Source organism: Hyperolius riggenbachi, chromosome 6, assembly GCF_040937935.1.
Source record: "Hyperolius riggenbachi isolate aHypRig1 chromosome 6, aHypRig1.pri, whole genome shotgun sequence".
Classification (NCBI taxonomy): Eukaryota; Metazoa; Chordata; class Amphibia; order Anura; family Hyperoliidae; genus Hyperolius; species Hyperolius riggenbachi.
Genome location: NC_090651.1, coordinates 300,336,776 through 300,360,321, shown reverse-complemented (window position 1 = coordinate 300,360,321; position 23,546 = coordinate 300,336,776). Strand labels below are relative to the sequence as shown.

At 43.3% G+C, this 23,546-nt stretch overlaps 1 protein-coding gene across 2 annotated transcripts; it reads right to left on the bottom strand.

The window, feature by feature from the left end:
• Positions 1–3,166: 3,166 nt before the first annotated feature.
• On the bottom strand, positions 3,167–23,521 carry PIH1D1 (PIH1 domain containing 1). 2 transcript variants are annotated; one of them, XM_068241166.1, is made up of 11 exons: positions 23,341–23,521; positions 22,024–22,159; positions 20,103–20,169; positions 18,408–18,593; positions 16,013–16,074; positions 13,600–13,681; positions 10,863–10,959; positions 8,378–8,425; positions 6,534–6,624; positions 6,278–6,421; positions 3,167–3,529 (listed from the first exon to the last, which is right to left on the bottom strand). In XM_068241166.1, the coding sequence occupies exons 2-11, from the start codon at positions 22,102–22,104 to the stop codon at positions 3,494–3,496; spliced, it is 894 nt and encodes a 297-aa protein (XP_068097267.1). In that variant the 5' UTR covers positions 22,105–22,159; positions 23,341–23,521; the 3' UTR covers positions 3,167–3,493. The 2 variants fall into 2 exon arrangements, with proteins under 2 accessions (XP_068097267.1, XP_068097265.1); XM_068241164.1 differs by having other exon boundaries at positions 23,362–23,521.
• Between the last annotated feature and the right edge of the window lie 25 nt (positions 23,522–23,546).

Here is a 23,546-nt window from a genome sequence, read left to right as displayed (position 1 = left end):
TTGACTTTTTTTGTTTTACAAACACTTTTCTTTTATTGGTCGGATGAAATATGCTAATTTTTTGAGATAGGAAATTTGGGTTTTCATGAGCTGTATGCCAAAATCATCAATAAGAAAAACAATAAAAGGCTTGAACTACTTCAGTTGTGTGTAATGAATCTAAAATATATGAAAGTCTAATGTTTATCAGTACATTACAGAAAATAATGAACTTTATCACAATATGCTAATTTTTTGAGAAGATCCTGTATATCTGTTCGTGACTGATCTGTGTTTCTTTTTTTGAGTGTGTGTGCTTTGTCTCTCTCTCTCTCTCTCTCTCTCTGTGACAGCTTATGTTTTCTTTGTGTTCACTTATTTTCTTTTTGGAATGTCTCTGTGCCTGTTCAGAGTCTTTCTATGTGGCTTCTATGGCACTCTTCTGCCAGTGGTATACATACTTTTGTGAATGATTGTAACAATTCCTGTTAAGTTTGTCTGCTGTATGTTGACGTAACTTCCGATCGAATAAACCATTGGATCGAATACTTTATTTTTTCTCTCCATTTTTTATTTTTTCAATTTGAATTTTCGGCATATTCCATCATTTTCCCCGGATTTTCAGCCTAACTGAACATTCGTGTGTGGTACCTCGAAAACAACTATGCGATTTTTTTCGATCTAACGGGATAATCAAACGAATTTATCTAATTGAAAAAAAAAATGAAAAAAATTGTACCATGTATGGGCACCATACGATGGACCTGATGAAAAAATTACATCAGTTTTGTGGATAGGACATCTATAAGAAAACTAGGACAGTCTGGTCAGAAAAATGCCAAGATTTTGTGATGTCTAAAATTTGACAAATAACTTCAGATCACTTTTCAGGTGAATTGTACAGGTTATGGGCCACCTTAAAGAGAACCCGAGGTGGGCTTGTAAAATCCTATTAGGACACCGTCCTCTCTCCCTGGGCTCTGCTGTCCCCCATTAAAAAAAGCTCCAGGCTAGCGACACGCAGATTGTCGCTAGCCTGTTATTTACCTCTGTCATTCACCCGCTGCTCCCCCGCCTCCTGTATAGTGTGGCTTCCTGCCTGTGCCCCTTCCTTCCCTGCCTCTGTAAGCTTCCTCCAATCGGCTTACGGAGACAGGGAGAGAAGGGACACGCGCGGGTAGCAGTGCTATACAGGATGCGGGGGAGCAGCGGGTGAATGACAGGCAGAGGTAAATAACAGGCTAGCGACAACCTGCGTGAACAGATCCGGATTCTCTTAAAATGTGGAAAAAGATGTGAACTGATATACTGTAAAACCGAGCTCACTGCTATAATACAGATGCTGTGACTCCTACTGTATTTTGCCTGAGGAAGTGGGATGTATGGCCCGTGAAACGCGTTGCATTGTTTTTTGGAGTTCCGAATAAATTGTTAACTGTCTGAATCGCAGTCCTTGCCTGTGTCTGTTTGGAGGGGGTAAGACCACCGCTGCCTCCTCTGTTTAACCAGTTGGTTTTTTAAGTTCATTTAATTACCTTTTATTCTTCTGGCGCCTCTGTATCTTGTACACTACATTGAGTCCACCCTGGGTGGAGGGTTGTTACCCTATTTTCCTGTCTACAGAGAGCGACTTTTTATTCCTGAGTGGGGTCAGGATTGTTCTCCCCACCTGCCTATACAGTGGTTGCCTATTGGTAACCATGGTTTGTAAGTATAATTTTAACTTCTCATTTATTTTGTTGTCCCCAAGACGAATTACACTATTGGGGCTCTTGGTGTCACTCTGCTTTATACTGTAAAACCTAGCATTTTAAAAACTGGGGTGCATTTTTTTTTTGTCCACTGTAAATCCAACCATGACTAGCATCCTATTTGTTTACCTTGATAAAGGGGACCCTGCAACTGCTGGTGCTACCCTGCAGGACTTTGGAATAAGCCATGGATCATGTAGCTTTAAAAGGACAACTGTAGTGAAAGGGATACAGAGGCTGACATATTTATTTCCTTTTAAGCAATACCAGTTGCTTGGCTGTCTTGCTGATCCTCTGCCTCTAATACTTTCAGCTATAGACCCTGAACAAGCATGCAGCAGATCAGACATTTCTGACATTATTGTCAGATCTGACTGGATTAGCTGTATGCTTGTTTCTGGTGTTATTCAGACACTACTGCAGCAAAATAGACCAGCAGTGCTGCCAGGTAACTGGTATTGTTTAATAGGAAACCAATATGGCAGGCTCCATTTACCTTACTACAGTTGCCCTTTAAGGCTAGCTTGCTATCTATTCTTATGCAACTTACAGCCTCCATAAAGTCCATGGCCATTTTACAGAGGAGTTTCACAGCTTGTTCACACCGAGTAGCTGGTGTGCAGTATATTCCACCGCACAGTATTATATGAAAGCAACATTTGACATTTCCACTAGGATGTGGTTTTGTAGTACATCATTATGTCACATGACTGCATTGCATTTTGATGCGACCTTCTACTTCAGAGTGATGAATGGGGTGAGGATTACAGCACACAGCACCGTGGATGGATGCTCACTGATAAAATGCACGGCTGCTTTAAATCATGTGAATAAATCATGTGTATTTGTCTTGTTGAATTTTTCTTGCATTTTTACAATCCAGTCAGAGGCTCAACTTCAGCAACTCCATTTCAAGCTATAGGCAATCCTGGTTCTTAAACGGAATCAGAAGTGAAAATAAACTTATGATACAATGAATTGTATGTGTAGTATAGCTAAGAAATAGAACATTAGTAGCAAAGAAAAGAGTCTCATATTGTTTCCAGTACAGGAAGAGTTAAGAAACTTCAGTTGTTTTCTATGCAAAAGAGCTTCTCTGAGCTCAAAACTTGGGCAGGCTACAGTGCTGTTTTCTGAAGCACTTATACATCAAAGAAACAGTGAAAGATAACTTCAGATAAGATTTTACTGCAGGGAAATGGGCATTAGCTCAGCTCTGTTTCATTGTTTAAAATGCAGAGTGTGGTTTGTAAACTACAAATATGAGAGAATGATGCAATGTTATGAAAAAAAGCTATATAACTGAAAATAAAAAATGATACTCTTTTATTTGCTGCTAATGACCTATTAATTATCCGTACTACACATACAATTCATTATATCATAAGTTTATTTCACTTCAGTGTCTCTTTAACCTTTAAATAAAGGGAATGCAATTGTGTAAAAATATGCTTTATAGTCTCATAAGAAGAAATAATTTTACTATTAATAATTAGAGGTTTCTTGAGGCGATGAAAAATGGGTATACTGGTATACAGCAGGTCTGCCTTAAAAGTGTCACTGTAAAGGTAACGTTCTCTCTATAACATCCTTGCTATAGACTGGGCTGCATTATTTGGCTTCCGTTCTGCTTCAGGACGGCTCCATCCTCAGAGTCCATTATGCCACAGAACATGCAGGTCCTCTATGCAGAGACGTGATCCACAGTCTGGCAAGTCTGAATGTGTATAGATACTTGCAGATATGAAACGCAGAGCTTCCGGTTATGCTGGCTGGACGGGCATCGTGATGGTCAGTACCTGAAACAGCAACAAACTATTTCAATGGATGTTTGACAAAAAAATAAAAATACTGTTACTAAATTTCACTAGAAACAGAAGGCTTTAGACCTCTTTCACAGTGCGACGTTGAAGTAGCACGTTAAAACAACATTTAACGCAGAATAACTCACTGCAATGAAAAATCAATGCCCCATTCACAGTGCACACGTTGCGTTGGTGTCTAATGCTGCACGTTAAAGTGAACCTCCGGACTAAAAATCTACTCAGCAGAACTGAAAAGGCTTGGTGTTTCTTTAACAGTTTCACAGCATCAGAACTTTGTTTTTCTTACCAAAGCATCATTTTTAGCTGCATTTTTAGCTAAGCCCCACCCTTCAAAGAAAAAAAAAGCCTGGGCTTTTTTCCCCTGAGTCTGTGCAGAGCATGATGGGATTTCCTATGTTGTTATTCACGTTGCCTAGCAACTGGGAGAGGTGCTCAGGACACAGGACAGTTGGAACTGTGTCTCATGCTCCCTGTCACCTCCTTTCAACCAAAAAGATGGCTGCCATCATGAAATCAAACATTTGCCTGTTCTTTTAAAACAGTGTGGGTAAGAGATTATATTACCTATTTTAATTAACATAACTAATGTAACTTAATGACAGTATGTTTGTTTAGGCTGGAGTTCCTCTTTCAGTGAAAGTGCTGCATGCTGTGCGTTATACACGTTATTAGCTGCTTTGGACTGTTTGCACATCCTCAGTAATGACTTGGAAGCATACTTTTCATTGCCTGTATGCTCTACTGTATGCAACCTTAACGGGGCATTAAGTTGCGTTGCAACTTTTTTGAGGCATTACATTGTAATTTGCGTTGCGACTTTAACGTCGCATCAAACCGCAACGTCCTACTGTGAAAGAGGCCTTAAGACCTAGTTCACAATATAAAATGCAAATAAGCGTTTAACGATTGCGATTTTCAGAGTGATTTTTAAAGGAATGTGCTCTAAAAATGGTACAGGCAGCATGTTTTCCATTTTCTAAAATTGAAACGCTACAGTGAGAACACCCTTATAGGGCGACACTGTTGTAGCGCTTTGCCAATCAGCAAACTGAGCGCAATCGCTCACAGTGTGAACCAGCCCTAAAGTGAGCAACTGTGGGTTCCTATGCTGCATCACGCCTGAATATGCAAATCATCTTTACACGCCCCTGAAGCCAGGCACACATCCAGAACTGCTGGTGCATAGCAAGCTTATAGCTTATACATTTTACAGAGCCACGCCTTTCCAATATGCAGACAGCCTGTTTTGACCAACGGCTCTGGATGTGCGCCTGACTTCAGGGGCATAAAGAACATTTGCATATTTAGGAGTGAAGCATCATGGGAAACCACAGTTGTTCACTTAAAGCTGAATTATCACAAATGTATTTTGTTTTAAGAAGGCAAACTACGCTGAGCATAGCTTTTTTTAGTAGGAGAGCTATTCAAACTCTTTTAGTCCCTTAGACTTTCCTAGTGGTTCTGAGTCACCCAGAGCTGCTAGGGTACTCTGTTACTTTTCACTAGTGAACCCAAATCTGAATGGAACAGTAAAAAGGAAGAGTGGAGGAGTTAGAGAATAATCTTGTTTTGCAAGGATGTCAGCCTAATGTTGAGAGATCCATCTGTATGCTTGAGACAGCCTGGATCATCTAGTACAGTGATGGCTAACCTTGGCACTACAGCTGTGACAATACTACAAATCCCATCATGCCTCTGCGAGTTGTGCTTAGAGCTGTCAGAGTATTGCAATGCCTCATGGGACTTGTAGTTCCACCACAGCTGGAGAGCCAAGGTTAGCCATCACTGATCTAGTACAATTTAACAGCTGTGTGACTGCAGTCTCATCATCTATGCACAGACACAAAAGGGGACACCTAGAGCCCAATATAGTGCACTGGTAAATGAAGGTGTTTGGAAAGAGTATGTGCAGTATACTCACAAGTCAGGGTTCCTGCATAGGCAACCACTGTAAAAGCAGGTGTGGAGATTAGACCTGTCCCCACTCAGGATTAAGAAGTTGCTCTCTGTAGATCAAGGAAAAAAGGGGGCAACTCCCCTCCACCAAGGGTGGATATGTATGACGAAGTATGGATACAGAGGCGCCAGAAGGATAAAAAGATCAAAAACGTTTAAAATGAGGAGGTAGTGGTGGACTTACCTCCTCCAGGCAGACACAAGAAAATGCAGATCAATTTTCAGCAAAACAATTTATTTAATAATATGTCGCTTGGCATAGTACCAGACCTGTTTTTGTATATGCCCCATTTTATTGCCTGAGGAAGTGGGTCACTCCCGCAAAACGCGTTGTATTTTATTGGCATTTTCTTGTGTCTGCCCAGAGGAGGTAAGTCCACCACTATCTCCTTATTTTAAATGTTTTAGATCTTTTTATCCTTCTGGCGCCTCTGTATCCATACTAAGTTATCTATGCACAGACAGCTTTTACTAAACTTTTTCAACCACTTCCTGGTTTTAGTACAGGATATCTACCCCACTTGATACTTTATCTTGGCCTCAGGGGCATAGATATACGTACTCCACAGCGTGCATGTGTGCTGCAAGCAGTATTTTGTTGTACTGTCCTGCCTCTACTAAGCGTATCACATCAAATATAATAAATAAAAGCAAAACAGGGAGTTTTCCCAATATGTCCACCACTCCACAGATCCAGATATAAGAAATACAGTGCAAAAGGTAGTTTATGGTGTAAACTCAGAGGTTAGTGTAAAGCTAGCTCACCTTTGTGTCTTTATTAAACTGAGCGCCACTTTCTTCCTGAACAATGTTATAAGGAATGAAGATGTCCATATGATACAGATCAGGGCGTCCCAATAATACAATCCGGTCTTCTCCTAGGTCCAGTACAAGAGATCTGACAGACAACTGCAAAGAGACTCAGATAATCAAGATTGTTTGCTAAAACTAAATACACACCAATATAATACACAGTCTGCACTGGTGCCATGTGGTGGTGCAGAAGTTTCCATGGACTCACCACTTTGGGCAAGGAGATTTCAGCCACAAGGAAGGCAGGGTGCCCTTCAGGAGGTTCTGCAACAATTGTGAATTCTGGGACTTCTGGCGAGCTGAGAATATCAGGAAAATGAATACACAAGTAATTCCAGAAAAATGTACACAGGGTTAAAATGTGTGCACCTAAAGGGAAGAAAAGGGTACAATCAAAGTAGTAACTACCGGAGGCGCAGTACCCCCCCCCCCTTTACTTTAGCAGGACCCTCCACAATAGGTGTTATGTCCACACTGGTTGTGGGTGAAGAAAGTCATGGTGGCCACAACTGTTACAGGGCCCTGGGGGGGAGGGGGGGGGGGTGTGGACATGGGGAAACGTCCAACAAAGTTTTGCTTTAAGGGCCTCATCATTTGTAGTTACGTTCCTGTGTATGAAGTTTCCAAGCAGCAAAACCCACTAGATGCACAAAAGCACCTATAGTTTGTCTGTGCCCTGGAAATCCCACAAATCCAAGTGCACATCTCTGGGTGCTCCCATTTTTTAGCTACTCAGTAATAACCAACTGGAATCATGGCTGCTAGAAAGCACCTCATCACAGCAAGCGAATAAGTACTCTTTCCTATGCATGTATGTACACATTGCCACCACCACCGGAAGTAGGAAAATTTGGGTGCCTGCAGCTAATGGTCTATTTGGGCACCCCGATGGGCACGAATGCAAAATATCGGGTATTGGGAGCCAAAAGCAGAAATTTGGGCGCCCGATAAATAACAGGTGCCAGGCCTATCCAACTGAAATTTTTCACTTTGAAAATGATCATGTTTACATTTGTTATGAGAAAGATTATTTTGTAAATTATTGTTTCGAATTTTTTTTTTTAGAAAAAACGATTTTGTGGCAGAGGAAGGGGGTTTTAACATTAGGCGTCAGAAAGAGGGGTTTTATAGTTAGGCTTCAGGAAGAGGGGTCCTAGGGTTAGGCGCCAGGAAGGGGGGTTTTGTGGTTAGGCTTCAGGAACGGGGTCTTAGGGTTAGGTGCCAGGAAGTTGGGTCTTATAGTTAGGCCTTAGGAAGAGGGGTCTTAGGGTTAGGCGCCAGGAAGTGGAGTCTTATGGTTAGGCTTAAAGAACGGGGGTCTTAGGGTTAGGCGCCAGGAAGGGGGGGTCTTAGAGTTAGGCTTTGGAGGGGGGAGGGTTCTGTGGGAGAGTAGGGTTAGGTTTAGTTGTAGTAAAATATTGGTTTTACCAATGTTTTACTATAGTCATTACCACTGCAAATATTTTTTCTTTTTCGTTGTTATAACCCTGTCGTTTTCCTACCAATGGTAATGGCAGGGAAATGGCAGCATTTAGCGCTAGTGTGACCTAGCATTAAAGTGGATCTGAAATGAACTTTTACTCATTGCATAATTGTGTTCCTTTCCTATTGTTTATAGGGCAGTCCTCAAGCCAAATACTTTTTTGTTTTAATACTCTAATTCCCTATAAACTAAACAAGCCACGTCCACAGGTTTTCAGAGAGCCAAGGCACTTTCAGACAGTAGCAAGGGCTCATGGGAGCTCAGTCTGGGCAGGAGGAGGGGGAGGTATTACTAGCCAGAGATTTCAGAGGCAGAGGGGAGGAGGGAGGAGGAGGGGGGGGGGGATTAGGTTTTTTTTGCTCAAGGTGCAGATAAGCCTGCCTCTGTGTAATGTTTACAAACAACATGGCTGCTGTCATTGTATCACAAGAAGAAATAATCATATTCTATTAAAGCTGTAAACTATCTAAACTTTAGAAAAGATATATAGACAAGTTACTTGTTATAGTTAGTTTTTCATCTCGGATCCGCTTTAAGTTGTAAAGGCATAGAGAACAGGAGACACAAACCTTGTGATTTCCGAAATAAGAGTTTTCTTTGGAGCTGGCTGGGATGCTCTAGATGGAAGAAAAGTATTTAAGTTTTTGCTCAAAAACTGATATTAATAAAAAAAAATAGCATACATTGGCACTTATACAATTCACTTTTTCTCTTCTGTTTTCTCCTGGGAGTTAATTTTTCATCTTTTTTCAGCACTCTGCAGTTGAAAAAGTACCAAAAAGTAGGTGAAAAAGTACTATCAAAATAATTCTGAGCATTTTCTTGATTGCTGGTGGCTTAAAAGGCATTTTTGTTATTAAGGGTTGAAAATACCACCTAGGAGAAAAAGTGAATTGAATAAGGGCCACTGTTCTCACGTTAATAAATGGAATAACCATTGAACAATTACTCTGAACAGATATATGAGAAAGATGAAAAATGTATGTACCTATCGTTGCTCCACCTCTGAAAATGATATCATAAAGATAAGAACTCACATGTAGATCATGACTGTACCTTTAGGGGAGTTTTAACTGCTGCAATATTATAATCAAGTAATAATACAGTTATCCTAAAATTCTGCTAAAAAGGACAATGAATGAACCCATCATTATGGTGCCATAAAACTAACTAATACAGGTGGCAGTTGTTCTACAGTGAAGGAGTATACACAAGCAGCTCGGGGTGACCCAGAACCAATAGGAAAGTATAGGGAACTAAAAGAGACTGAAAAGCAATGTGTGATTCGCCTTTATAAACAGAAGTTATTTGTGATAATTCAGCTTTAAAGTGTACCAGAACTGGATTAAACAAAACGTTTTATACATACCTGGGGCTTCCTCCAGCCCCATAAGCGTGGATCGCTCCCATGCCACCATCCTCAGTCTTCACACAGCTCCAATACCGGGTCCCCGCAATTCTGTCAGTCTGAGCCAGCCTGATGTAAGTGAAGTGCGCTGTTTGCAGCTGCTGGAGAGATACGTAGAGGGCGCACTTCTCCGGTGTAGACTGGTTCCGACTGGCAGAAGTGCGGGGACCCGGTATCGGAGCTGCAGGAAGACTGCAATCCGTGCGTATGGGGCTGGAGGAAGCCCCAGGTACGTATAAAACGTTTTGTTTAATCCAGCGCTGAGTCCCTTTAAGTGATCAAATGCGGCTTCCCACAATGCATCACTACTGAATATGTAAATTATCGCTTTATGAAGACGTTTAGAGTTCATAGTAATCTTTGACCTGGGTACAGAGGCCACATTACACTCCTTCAGTTACTGGCCAGTTTTGTCTATCACGGTATAAGTCTGGGAACTTTAGTAAGGTGATTACATAACCCATACAGTCCCTAGATCATGGCACAGCCATGATATAGGGACATCTACGCAGGTATTTAATTTTTATGATTTCATTTTCACAGATGGAGCTACAATACAGAGTTTATGTTTATTCTGCCTTATACAAAGTAAAATCCCCTTATACTAAATGTCATGGGACCTGGCCAAGTAGCTTACTATGTCAGAATTGGTTATACATTGTATAGTCATACAGGCACATGCAGTGGTGTAACTCAGGAGCTTGGGGCCCTGGTGCGAGTTTTACATGGGGACGCAAGCACTGTCTTGATATAGTGCCCCGGAACCAAGGACATCTGAAGTGTCTGAGAGGAGTATTTAGAGTAAGGAAAATTTGTTAAAGAGGATCTGTAATGATAAAAAATGCCCCTGGGGGTACTCACCTCGGGAGGGGGAAGCCTCTGGATCCTGACGAGATTTCGCCAGTCCTCCTCCGTCCCACGGCGGCAGTGATAGAGCTCCCCAAATAGCAAGGATGTAAATATTTACCTTCCCGGCTCCAGTGCAGGAGCAGTAGCAGCATTCGGCTTGGAAATAGCCGATCCCAGTCGGGTCCGCTCTACTGCGCAGGCGCAAGTTTCCTGCACAGTAGAGCGGACCCGACTGAGATTGGCAATTTCCACTTATTACCGATCAGAGAGCCGCAACAGCGCCCCCGCTGGAACAGGGTTAGGTAAATATTGCACAGCCTGACAAATTGTCGGCTTTGCATTCCGTGGGCTGCAGCGAGATCACCGTGGGATGGAGGAGGATGGGGAGCCTCGATAGGATCCAGAGGCTTCCCTCTCCCGAGGGGAGTACCCCCCAGGGGCATTTTGTTTTATAAATACAGAGTCTCATTAATGCTTACCAGTATGTAATGCACATATAGAGGTGTTCGTTACCTGCATAGCACCAATAAAAAGCTAATAAGATTGATGAAGGGGGGCCCCTAGTGGAACCCTCTGGCCTAAGTGCGGTTACACCCTCTGCATCCCGTATTGCTATGGCTATGGGCACAGAGCTGGGAAATGAGGACTGAGTATAGCCGGAGGCTGACTTTATCAGAGTTTACTATAACGAGATTCTACTGTTTGTGTTTAGGGATCTACTTGTAGAATACATGACCAATTGCACCGAGTAACGGTTTCTAGGTTAACACTGAAAATGATATTGCAGCTGTGCCTACGTTGTGTCTACTTCCTGAATCATAGGTTTGGATTTTGTTCTTATATTTTGATCAAAGATGGATCCCATGAACCTCCGATTTTTCAGCATCCGCCATTCTGCAAGAGAAGAGAGCTTATTCAGCTTAATGAATCTCTAGATATAATACATAGCAAGAAAGGCAGTTAGAATTAAGATAAGATGGGGGGGGGCACATGAGGTGAAGTGGGAATCAAACCTGGTCCCTGTTTCGGACATCTGGCAATACATCTAGCAAGCAGTACTCAACATCTCCCTAAATGTCTCTGAGAAACTTTCATAATTAGCCATTATGCAAAGATCCCCCGTAAAGAGAACCCAAGGTGGATTTGGAGAATGCTATTAGGACACAGAGGCTGGTTCTACATACTATCACCAGCCTCTGTGTCTGGCCCCCTCTGCCCTATGCTGTCCCGCATAAATAAAACCACCGTGCTAGCAACATGCACCTTGTTTGGCAGGCTGTTTACCTTTGTGCTGCCTGTCACCGCCGCACCCCCGCCTCCTCTAGATCGCTGCTCCCCGCCTGCGTCCCTTCCCTCCAATCAGCTTATGGAGGCGGGGAGGTAAGGGACGCAGGCGGGGAGTGGCGATATGCAGGAGGCGGGGGAGCGTCGGTGACAGGTAGCACAAAGGTGAACAGCCAGCTTGAGACAAGGTGCATGTTGCTAGCACGGTGGATTTATGGGGGACAGAGTGCAGGGGGGGCCTGGGGGGGACACAGTATAGACACAGAGGCTGGTGATAGTATGCAGAACCACCCTCTGTGTCCTAATAGCATTCTCCAAACCCACCTCGGGTTCTCTTTAATGCTCAAGAAGCTTTGACAGATGGGTTACGTGGCAGACATCCCTTAATTTACCACATGCAAATCACACACAGGCGACCTAGTCCATATGCTATGGGGGTGCCCTAAACTTTCCAGGTACTGATCAGAGATCCATGGACTCTTGGGGCCTGATTCACAAAGCGGTGCTAACAGTTAGCACGCTGGTGAAAAGCCCTTTATCATGCCTAAACTCAGTTTAGGCATGATAAGTTTAGGTGTGATAAGTTTAGGTGTGATAAGTTTAGGCATGATAAGTTTAGGTGTGATAAGTTTAGGCATGATAAGTTTAAGCACCAACTGCGTTAGCACCGTAGTGCACAGCTGATCAAAAGTTTTGCTTTAGCAAAGTCTGGTGCACTTCGCATATAGTTTAATGGCGCTGCTTTGCGTGCGGGACTTTGCACGCTATCTACACTTATCTAAACTTATCATGCCTAAACTTATCACACCTAAACTTATCACACCTAAACTGGCTTTTCACCAGTGTGGTGCAATGGTTATCACGCCTAAAGTCTCTAACTGGGTTAGCACCGCTTTGTGAATCGAGCCCTTAGGCTACAAACACACTTGAGATAAAAGTCTTTGGAAAAGGCAAGATCACAGACCAATTTTACCCCCTTCCATGTAGTATGAGAGCCATACTCTACACAGTCTATTCTATGGAGCTGAACTCCCCATCAGATAAAAACTCTTTGCAAGATGCTGTACACAAAGATGCTGTACTCATTCAAAAGATCAGTATCTGCAAAAGATCTGTTCCTGCAAAAAATCAGTTCCTGCAAATTGCATTCATAGTCTATATCTGCAGATCCTCATACACACTTTGTTTAACAGACAATCATCTGCAGATCAGACAATCATCTGCAGATCTGAAGATCAATCCTGGTGGATCTGATCTGCAGATGATTGTCCATTAAACAAGGTGTGTATGAGGATGCACAAAGGAATCGTCTGTCGATAGGAATGAGTTGATCCGCTAAGTGGACTGCTTGCGGGTCGGTCACCTCTGTGCACATGCCTGATTATCGGTTGAGGACGTTATTAGCCGCCTCAGCCAACTTTAGTAGTGTACGAGGCTTTACTCATGTCGTTTTTTGTATCTAGGATGCTATTGAAGTGGATCCGAGATGAACTTTTACTCATTGCATAATTGTGTTCCTTTCCTATTGTTTATAGGGCATTCCTCAAGCCAAATACTTTTTTGGTTTAATACTCTAATTCCCTATAAACTAAATAAACCATGCCCACAGGTTTTCAAAAAGCCTTGGCAGTAGCAAGGGCTTATGGGAGCTCAGTCTGGGCAGGAGGAGGGGGAGGTATTACTAGCCAGAGATTTCAGAGGCAGAGGGGAGGAGGGAGGAGGAGAGGGGATTAGGCTGATGGCTCAAAATACAGATAAGCCTGCCTCTGTGTAATGTTTACAAACAACATGGCGGCTGTCATTGTATCATTGTATGCCATGTTTTATTAAAGCTGTATGCAGCTAGATTTGCTGTGTAAACCATCTAAACTTTAGATAAGATATATAGACAAGTTACTTGTTATAGTTAGTTTTTCATCTCGGATCCGCTTTAAACCTTTGTCTATATTTTTGTGTGGTTTGTACCTTTTATAAAAGTTTGTTACAATTGCACTTTACTCAAAGACGTTCTTGATAAAGGATAATCATGGGGAAGGTCAGTTAGAACCCTAGAAGCCTTTAGAAAGAACTGAAACCCAGAAATGTGTGGTTAGAGGTAGCGTAATCATACTGATGCTCCCATTACTTCAGCTAATCCAATGAAAAATGATCCTGATGATTTTTGTGCTGATTGGATATGTATATAGTGTACAAATCAAGCTGAAGAATGTGATGAGGAGGTGCAGTGATGACAACAGGACTGCGTATTACCTCTGGACAGCTCCAGCTCATACTTGTTTTCTAGACCTTCCATTGCCACGGTGATAAAGAATTCCCTGAACAGTTCGTTGTTCTAGGAAAACAGAAGGGGAGAAAAAATTATTGAGTTTAAAGAGGAAATTTTAATGAAAGGGGAAAAAAATAAATCAATACATTGCAAAGTGAGAAGATAAAAACTAGAAGAGAGATCAAGAAATGATTGATATTCGCCATATAATTTGTTCATGTTGTTTGATCCACAATGAGCCTGTATGTCATCTTCTACTGGCAGACATGGAAAAACTAGACAGCACCAACTGCCATTATTTATAACCACACCCTCTAACAATGCAATAGGCTAAAAGGTGTTTTTTTTTTATAGACCTATATACGCACATAGGGAGATATTGCTTGCTTGGCAGTTGGAAAAAGCCATTATTTCCCACAATGCAACAAGGCTCACAGACAGCAAACTGTCAGGGCCATGGTCATGACCTCACACTGTGGGAGGGGTTTCACCACAATATCAGTCATACAGACCCCAGATAATCTATTCTAGAAAAGTTGAAGATTTTTCATGGGAAAAGGGGTATTCAACTACTGATTGAGATGAAGTTCAATCCTTGGTTAAAGTTCTTCTTTAAAGAGAACCCGAGGTGGGTTTGAAGAATATTATCTGCATACAGAGGCTGGATCTGTCTATACAGCCCAGCCTCTGTTGCTATCCCAAACCCCCCTAAGGTCCCCCTGCACTCTGCAATCCCTCATAAATCACAGCCTCGCTGCTGACAAACAGCTTGTCAGAGCTGGCTGTGTTTATCTCTATAGTGTCAGTCTGCTGCTCTCCCCGCCTCCTGCAGAACTCCAGTCCCCGCCTGCATCCCTTCCCTCCCTGCTGATTGGAGGGAAGGGACGGGGCAGGGACCGGAGCTATGCAGGAGGCGGGGGAGCAGCTGAGACTGACACTACAGATGTAAACACAGCCTCATAGCAGGGCTGTGATTTATGAGGGATTGCAGAGTGCAGGGGGACCTTAGTGGGGTTTGGGATAGCAACAGAGGCTGGGCTGTATAGGCAGATCCAGCCTCTGTATGCAGATAACATTCTTTAAACACACCTCGGGTTCTCTTTAAAGCCGCATCTAAACGCGTAGATGCGGCCGCGATGTGCCTTATCAATCGAGCCGCTGATGCGGCTCGACTGATAAGATCCGACAGGACGGATCTCCCTGCCGCCGATTCCTTGCTCGCTCCCCGCAAGGGGACAATGGCAGGGAATCGAGCGGAAGATAAGCGGCGCGGCGACGAGCGGGAATCGAGCGGGTATTGATTCCAGCGCACGCGCGGCGAGCGGGGACGCGGAAGAGGCGATCAGGCGGCTAATCGAGCCGCCGGATCGCCGCCTCATCTACACGTGTAGATGAGGCTTAAAGGTTTTTATAAAAAAGCAGATGGTTGGCACTACAGTGAAATGGCATGCACACATCAGCTGCGACAACAGGCAGTTTGCACAGGAGGACTACACATACGCCTCTTCTTTAAACCTCTTCAGCGTGCTCAAGCAACAACATCAAATGGCAAGCAGACAAAGATAGCAGGAAAGCTGGCACTGCTGCAAGTGTTCAATTTATTGTAGCAAAGATAAAGTGCAAACGTGCAGCATCTTGTAAAAAGTATAGCATGAAGAAACACATACCCTGGTGAGAAGAGGCGTGGAGGATGGTGGGTGCTGGGCACAGGATGCCTGACGGCCGTTTCGCGCTAAACAGCGCTTCTACGGAGGCTGCCAGCCTCCGTAGAAGCACTGTTTAGCGCGAAACGGCCGTCAGGCATCCTGTGCCCAGCACCCACCATCCTCCACGCCTCTTCTCACCAGGGTATGTGTTTCTTCATGCTATACTTTTTGCAAGATGCTGCACGTTTGCACTTTATCTTTGCTACAATAAATTGAACACTTGCAGCAGTGCCAGCTTTCCTGCTATCTTTGTCTGCTTGCCATTAAGCAGCCCATACACTCAGCCGATTTTCTGGCCGACCGATCGATCCCAATCGATCGATCGATCGATTGCAAATCGGTTGGCCAATCGACCGATCGACGGCCGATTTCGATCGATTTCCATCGAACTTGCAGGGTGGAAAATTTAGGTCGATCTGATGAGATTGCTTATCAGTTTGCATTGGCCTTAATGGAAATCTGATGGCAAAAAAATGCCATCAGATCGAATTTCAATAGATTTCAAACTGAAATCTATTGGAATTCTATCCTGGTAAAAAATGTTCTAAAAACGCATCAGATAGATCATCAGATGCATTTCTTATCTATCTGTTGCCAATCTGACGAGTGTATGGGCACCTTTAAAGGTTTTTATAATGGCAGTTATAGGCACAGCATTGGTGAATTTCTGGTATGCAGTTGCAAAGAATACCTTAATTTTTTCAAAGAAAGAATTGTTGATCACAATATCATAAGCTGTGCAGCCACCTCCACCTGTACAAAAAAAAAAAAATGTCCATTAGAGGTTTATGATTAAAAGCTATTTGCAGCCACACAGTTCTTTATTAACGTCCACACGTTTGCATAATAGCTTGCTGCCACCTAGTGCTATAAGCTCTTAGAGAAGCTCGTTAAGATACTGGTACAGCTCTGGGTCCTTAGTGTGCAGATCTTCACAGTTACAGATATGCCACTAGAGGGAGACATTGAGACTCACAGGAATTTCTCTGAAAACAAAGAGAAATGCCCCTATACGATAGATCTGGCAGTAACTCTCATGATGCAGTCAGGCCCAGTTCACACTGGCTGTAAAAAAACAGTATGTTCGCGTATCAGAACAGAACGGATTGTAATGGATCCAATGTTAACCTATGGATCCGTTCACATCCATCCAAATGGATCTGTTCCGCAATCCACCGAACGGATTGCAAATTTCCTGCTGCACCAATTTTTCCGGACCACTGGGCCCAGCGGAACGGAAACGAAAGCTGAAGTGCTGCATTGGGGCAAAACGGAACGTTTCTTTACATTAGTGAAGAAATGGACTGTTCTAAGGTGCAAAATACAGTTTGAGGGTGGAGGGGATGTGAGAAAACAGAACGGAAGCAGCAGAACAGAAACAGAGTGGCAAGGGAGTGAAAACGGATTTGATCAACCAGTGATTAGATCCGTTTTCACTGATCCGTTTGCCACTGTAACGCAAGTGACAACCGGGCCTTACTGAGGGCCATGTATAAAGTGCCTAAATGTTAAACACTGCAGTCACTCTACTATTAAGCTATGCTTGGTTTTGGGTCACCCCGGGCTGCTTGGTTACTCAGTTGTACTTTTAAGCAGTAATTGTAGATGTCTTTTTTTTTTTTTTTTTTTTAAAGAAGAGTGTTACTGAATATTATTTTATAAACAAATTGCTTATTTTTGCAATAATACTTTAGAAATAATTAGTGAATGTTTGCCCATAGTATAATCTTTCCTTGTGATGGGACCGGTGGGATAGGACCAGATGGGCAAGACTTCCCTCCCCTCACGCAGTAACAATCCTTGCATGCCCATGGCCTTCACCAGCTGGACCAGCGACAGTACCTGAGAGTTTAAAGGGAACCTGAAGTGAGAAAGACATTGAAGCTGACACAGGCAAAAAGGGCTCAGGAAAGTTGGGCGCACCATATGCTGCCATAGGCCATAATGTGAATTACGGCTATAGTGGCGCTCAGATAGTTATTTGGGTGCTGTCAAAAGACAAAGCCCAAATTACTATTAAAAAAAACAGGGTAATTCGGTTGCTTAATTACACCTTTCCCCTGAGTCCATGGCAGATTGGAGGGGGAATGGTAATTAACGCTGCCGGAGCAGGGTGAGATGTTTTTCGGCTTCACCCTGGGCTTAAATTTCACGGTACCGTTTAAGCATGTATGCTATGGAGGCTGCCATATTTTTCTTTTTAAACAATATATATTGCTTGGCAGTCCTGCCAATCCTCTGTCTCTAATACATTTAGCCATAGACCCTGAACAAGCATTTACAGATCAGGTATTTCTGACAAAAAACCTTTAAGAGATGCCATGACTCAGTCCGCTTGGCACCACCATTTTCCGCTCGTCAAAGCTGTTTGGATCCTTATGCTTGCCCATCTTTTTCTGTTTCCAACACAACACTTTGAGGAAGTAACTGTTTATTTGTAGCCCAAAATACACCACCTATTGACAGGTGCCACTATAATGAGATAATCAATGTCATACACGTCATATGGTAGTACGTTTTATGGATGATCCCTGTAAATGGTGCGTTGTCAGGCGTGACATACACTCTGGACACTGGTGCTATGTGCTCATTGGTCACATAGCGGCTCCCAGGCTTTGTGTTATTGGTTCCTTCTCTAGGAGCTGTGGTATATATAGCAGGCTTGGATGATTATATTCAGAGGGCTAGTTTAGCTTGATAAAGAGAGACGGCACCTCTCGAAACGCTGCTGTGATAACTGGCCTCCAGTGTTTCTTCACTGTTTGTAACTTACCTGTAACCTTGATGGAATAAAAAGGTACTATGGAAAGATACTTAGAAGACAGTGCTGGATCAATTTCTTTGCTACAATCGATCAGATTACAGACAACCCCTTATTGGTAATCTCTGAAAGGTCTGCAGGGGACCAGAGGATGCAGAGGGAAGCCTCATTAGGATCCAGAGGCTTCCTTATCTTAGGTTTTTGATTTTTTTTTACCCGAACTTCAACTCAGGTACTCTTTAAATTTAACTGACAAAGCTCCTATTTCCATATTTATAAATATTAAAAATGACTTAGAATAAGAATTCAGCTATAAAACACTCACTATTGTCTATTTCTACATGTGGTTCTCCTATGCTCATAGCAACTCGATATCCAGAGGGGTCATCAGACTCCAGGATGCTGACCAGCTCCTCCTCGCTGAGGTCTGGGGGTGCCGGGATCTGCTCCGACTTGCAGATGTTAATGAATATCTTTTCATTCTTAGATGTTTTTGTTTTAATGCAAAAACCTGATTAAGAAGGATAGAAAACAGTGGGGAGTGAGACAAACAGTTACATCAGAGTTACAGTATCTTCTGAATATAAAGAAAAAAAAGTAATCATTCACTAACAAAGCCTGAATGGTGGTTCACAGTTAACGAACTACTGATATACTAAGGGCCCATTCACACTCGGCTGCTTTCTGCCTACGAATAACCCTTTGCTGATCGCTGGCAATCAGCAAAGTACTGCTGCACAAGTAGTCCTATGGGATTACTCTCACTGCAGCGATTGCGGCGTGTTTGCAATTATCGCCAATCACAAATGTGCTGTATGCAGCATTTTCCTGGGAATTGCGTTGACAAAACGCAATTGCTGAAAAGAGTAATGCAAAATCGCGATCGTTAGTCAATTTGAATTAACAGGTGTAAACGGGGCCTTACATCACAGGTGCTTGGCTGGTAACACTGCATGCAAATGCATTATGGATTATCGGTAGAAATAGTCAATGAGATATAGATACCGTATTTTTCGGAATATATGATACTCCTGACCATAAGACACACCTAGGTTAAGAGGTCAAAAACCAGGAGTAAAACAATATTTACTAAACTTGTGCATCCATGGTGAAGGGCATCTTGTGGATCATGCCCACTTTGTACCTCATGCCCCCTTGTACCTCTTGTGTCTCCCTGTGTCCTCCTCTGTCCCCCATGTGTCCCTTTGTGCCCCCCTTGTGTCCTCTTCTATGCCCCTTTGTGTTCCCATATATCCTCCGTTTGTCCCCGTGTCCTCCTCTGCATGGGTACAGTACAGGGAGTCCCCAACATTGCGGCAGGTTGGAGGTTCGTATTGGCAGGCAGGAACTCCCTGCATTTGGACTATAAGAAGCAGTGAATTTCTTTCACTTTTGTAGGAGAAAAAGTGAATCCAAAAAATGCAGTAATTCTGACTTACTGCAAATGTAACCCTTTTCACTCCACTGTCGGACTTGGTACTTGATGGCGCAATATGGCCGCTGCTGGCCATTGTATCTGATCAGACATGGCATCAAGCCCCTCTGATCAAAGTGTCGGACTAATTGAATCCCCTCAGGCACCACATAACATAAAAGGGCCCATTTGGGCTCCCGCTGCCTGCACCAGCGTTGCATCTATTCCGTCATGACATCTGGCCCTTAGATCAAAGCGTCACACTCGAAGCATAAGTGCATTGTGGGGCAGCGTAATTGTGCGAGGAGGTAGAGACCCCACCAGCTCCCCCCGGCACAACGTGGAGAGATCACACATGTCCACCCTGCACAGCGAGTGGAAAAGTAAGTGCTGGGTGTACGTGGGTGATTTGTATAATGGATTGGAAAAGGTTACTGCAAACTGTATGCAGCTTGCATGCAATTTGTGCTCAATTTACATGCATATCAGATTTATTCATTGACCATGTTTTCTCATGGGTACATGCAAGTGATTCTCAATCTGTAGTTCTGGTTAACATTGCCTTTATCAGCCACTATTCCGGGATGCAGAGGAGCTGTATTTTACCTGGCTGAGGTCTGATCTGTGTTGATTCGACTGGGTTCGGCAGCCGACTCTGGATGTCCTGCTTGGCCTGCAGAAAGGTTAAAGTGGGATGAAACTCAGCATTTCTTCTTTGCTCTAAAACAGTATTAACAGCATAAGATCTACTACCACAAAAAAATTGTAGCAGAACAGCATTCAAACAGTTAAACACAGTACTTTCTTCTTCAATGGAAAGCTTGCTGCTGCATTGAAGAGGTGATAACATTACCTTTTGTTTACATTCCTTTTTCTGCTACCCTTAGTATACATTCCTAGTTGTGCTGAAAATGGGCTCTCTGCTGTAAAAGCAGATTGCTGAGAAGTGATCACTAGATAGATTTGAATATATAAATACAGCAGTTACGCAAAAAAAAAAAAATACAATGGCAGCTTTCAGGGAAAATAAATTGTACTTTTGGAACTTGTAATTTATAGACAAACAATATTACTGGTGCACAAAATCAAATAGGGTAACTGTATGAGTTAATAAAAGTAAGAAAACACATTTTTATTGAATATTATGTCAGAGTTTTATCCTACTTTAAGTGGCGTTAAAGGAAAACACAACCTATAATGCGGTTTAATTATGTTAAAGTGGACCTGTGTTCATAGACAGTGATGTAAAGCAAACCTGGGAAATACAATCTGCCTTTTTATAACTGCTCCGTGTCTACCTTCAATGTTAATCAACCTTCTGCCGCCCGCGTCATGCCAATGGGCGTGGCAGCGGCGGCAGCCCCAGGACCGCCTAACGCCGATTGGCGTAAAGTCCTGGGGCTGTAATTTGCATGAGATCGCGCGCACATCTCATGCTCGGAGGGCGGAGCTCCGCCCCGCCTTCAGTCTCCGTGTGGCTATTGCCGCTCGGGAGACTGTTAGACGGCGTGATCGCCGTCTATTTACACTGTGCAGAGCTGCGACCAGCAGCAGCGCTGCACTGGGGACAGCCGTGGGACACGGCTGTCCCCTTGGGGGACAAGAGAGCGATCGGCTCTCATAGGCAGAAGCCTATGACAGCCGATCGCCGTAATTGGCTGGCTGTGGGGAGGGAGGGAGGGGACATATTTAACTTAACACTTTTTTTTTTTAAATCACTGACAATAATATTTATTTAAAAAAAAATAAAAATGGGGGAGCGATCAGACACCACCAACAGAGAGCTCTGTTGGTGGGGAGAAAAGGGGGAGGGGAGAAAAGGGGGGGGGGGGGAGAACAGGGGGGGGATCACTTGTGTGCTATGTTGTGCAGCCCTGCAGCTTAGCCTTAAAGCTGCAGTGGCCAATTTTACTAAAAATGGCCTGGTCACTAGGGGGGTTTAGCCCTGCAGTCCTCAAGTGGTTAAATTACCTCTGAAATGTCAATTTTTGATGAGTATTGAGTTAGATTTAAACTTCATCCCCTAATCGGCCCACTCCTCGCTCCCTCGCTAAGCTGCTCCTGTAAGTCAACTCTGTAGTTATGCGACACTGGTTAAACAACTAATGAGCACAGTTCTTCCATTTAGATTGAAAACGCAGATCAGTACCTTGTATTCCCCCCCCCCCCCATGGAACACAGACTGGGTGTTCCAAACGCACAGGAATCGCAGTGGCAATCACTCTGGGGATCACTGCACAAAGCACTGGCGCAATTTCAAAGTGCAGCAGCGATCCTAAGTGGGTTCCAGGCCTAACATGAGACATCCTTTTGTGCTCAGACTGAATACTGAAACCCAAAGCTCACAAGAAACTGTTTTCACACGTATGAATAATGAGGGCCCTTGTTTTTTTTTTTTACTTTTTATAACAACATAGAAGTCAACATTGACAAATAAAGAAAAAAAAACATGTGGCTCCAGAGGGCTCTTATTTGGAATACATGCAGAACTCTGACAGTACAGAATACATTGTGCATCACAACATACCTTCATCAGCATCTGCTCATACATTGCTTCCTCCATTTCTGCATTCAGCTCTGCAGAGAGCAGAGACTTATCTGATGCCATCCTTGTAACTTATAGGTCTGCCTCCGAACCAGCTTAGCTTTTCTGTAATATTCTCCTGGAACAAAAATATAAAAAAAATGACATGAGTGGTCTCAAACTTATACTGCTTTATGTAAATAACAATTTAAAGCGGACCTGAACTCAGAACTTCCCCTCTGCTCTAAAAAATTTTCAACAGCATAATAACCTTTAAAGAAAAACATTTGTTACAGCCGATACAAATCCTGTAAAAAATCTGCAGTGTGTCTACTTCTTACTTTCATGGAAGCAGCTTCTCTGCTGAGGGAGCTAGCTGACACAGCTGAGAGACCAAATAACAGTTCTGATTAGTTTCAGATGCGGGGGAATTAGTCAGGCTAAACTCTCTAAATACATACAGGGTGCATTTTGTCATATTTTCCCTCTGTCCTTTGCAAGAGTTCAGGTCCACATATCGATATCACAGTTACATGTTGGTGACACCACAACTTATGGAGCAAATTTGTTAATTGAGCATTAGGGTTACAGTTTTAGGACTAAGCATCCAGAGACAAGGTGCTTGTCTACAACTGAGCAGCCTGCACTGTTCTATGGACGGGGAGGAGGGACGCCTGGAGACAAAAAAAAGTGAGCAGCGTCCTGTACCACAAGAAGCCAAAGCCACAACTATTGTTTGTTATGGCAAACAGAGACCGCCGTAGCAAATAATCCGCCATACGCACAGCAGCCCTGACTGCCGCACCACACAGTGATCCGCCAAGCAGATCAACTTGGCCGAGTAACAGCCGACAGCTCTGTTCACACTGCTCGGCCAGCCCACTGCATGACGTCACATCAATGCTGCTCCGCATTGCAACACAGCGCATAGTTAGTACGCAAGATAACTATGCATCTGTACAGCGTTGGCCGGTGATGCCACCCAAGGGTTCGGATGCCCATTCCTTATCCCCCATCGGACGACATCTATCCAGCACGTCTACAGGCCTTATGAGTTTTCCAGCTGGGTCACCTCAACCATACTACCGCCAGTCTTTATATCAAAATGGAGGGAAGGTACACACGTCAAGTATGTAATTTCTATGTTGTCCTCATGCATTTTTCCTTCTACAGCCACAAAGTATAAATACTAGTAAGTTAATTGATTTCCCTACAAATTACCCATGGACTATGGTAGAAACTTGAATACATAAAGAGCCTCTCTACAATAATACAGTATAGTGATAATAATCCTGCAGCTGTTGTAAAGCATTGAGAAACCTGTTGTCTTCTCATCTGTACCGAAAATCTTTGTAAATTTGACGGGAAGGTCACACAACTCCGACGTCCATCTATTCACATTCACCACTTTACAACAGCATCCCCTTCCCTAAGCAACCACTGAAGCTTCTGCTGTGTACGAACTACACACCAGTCACTTCCGGGTTCAATACACTGCGCTATTCCCCACTTCCGGAAACAAGATG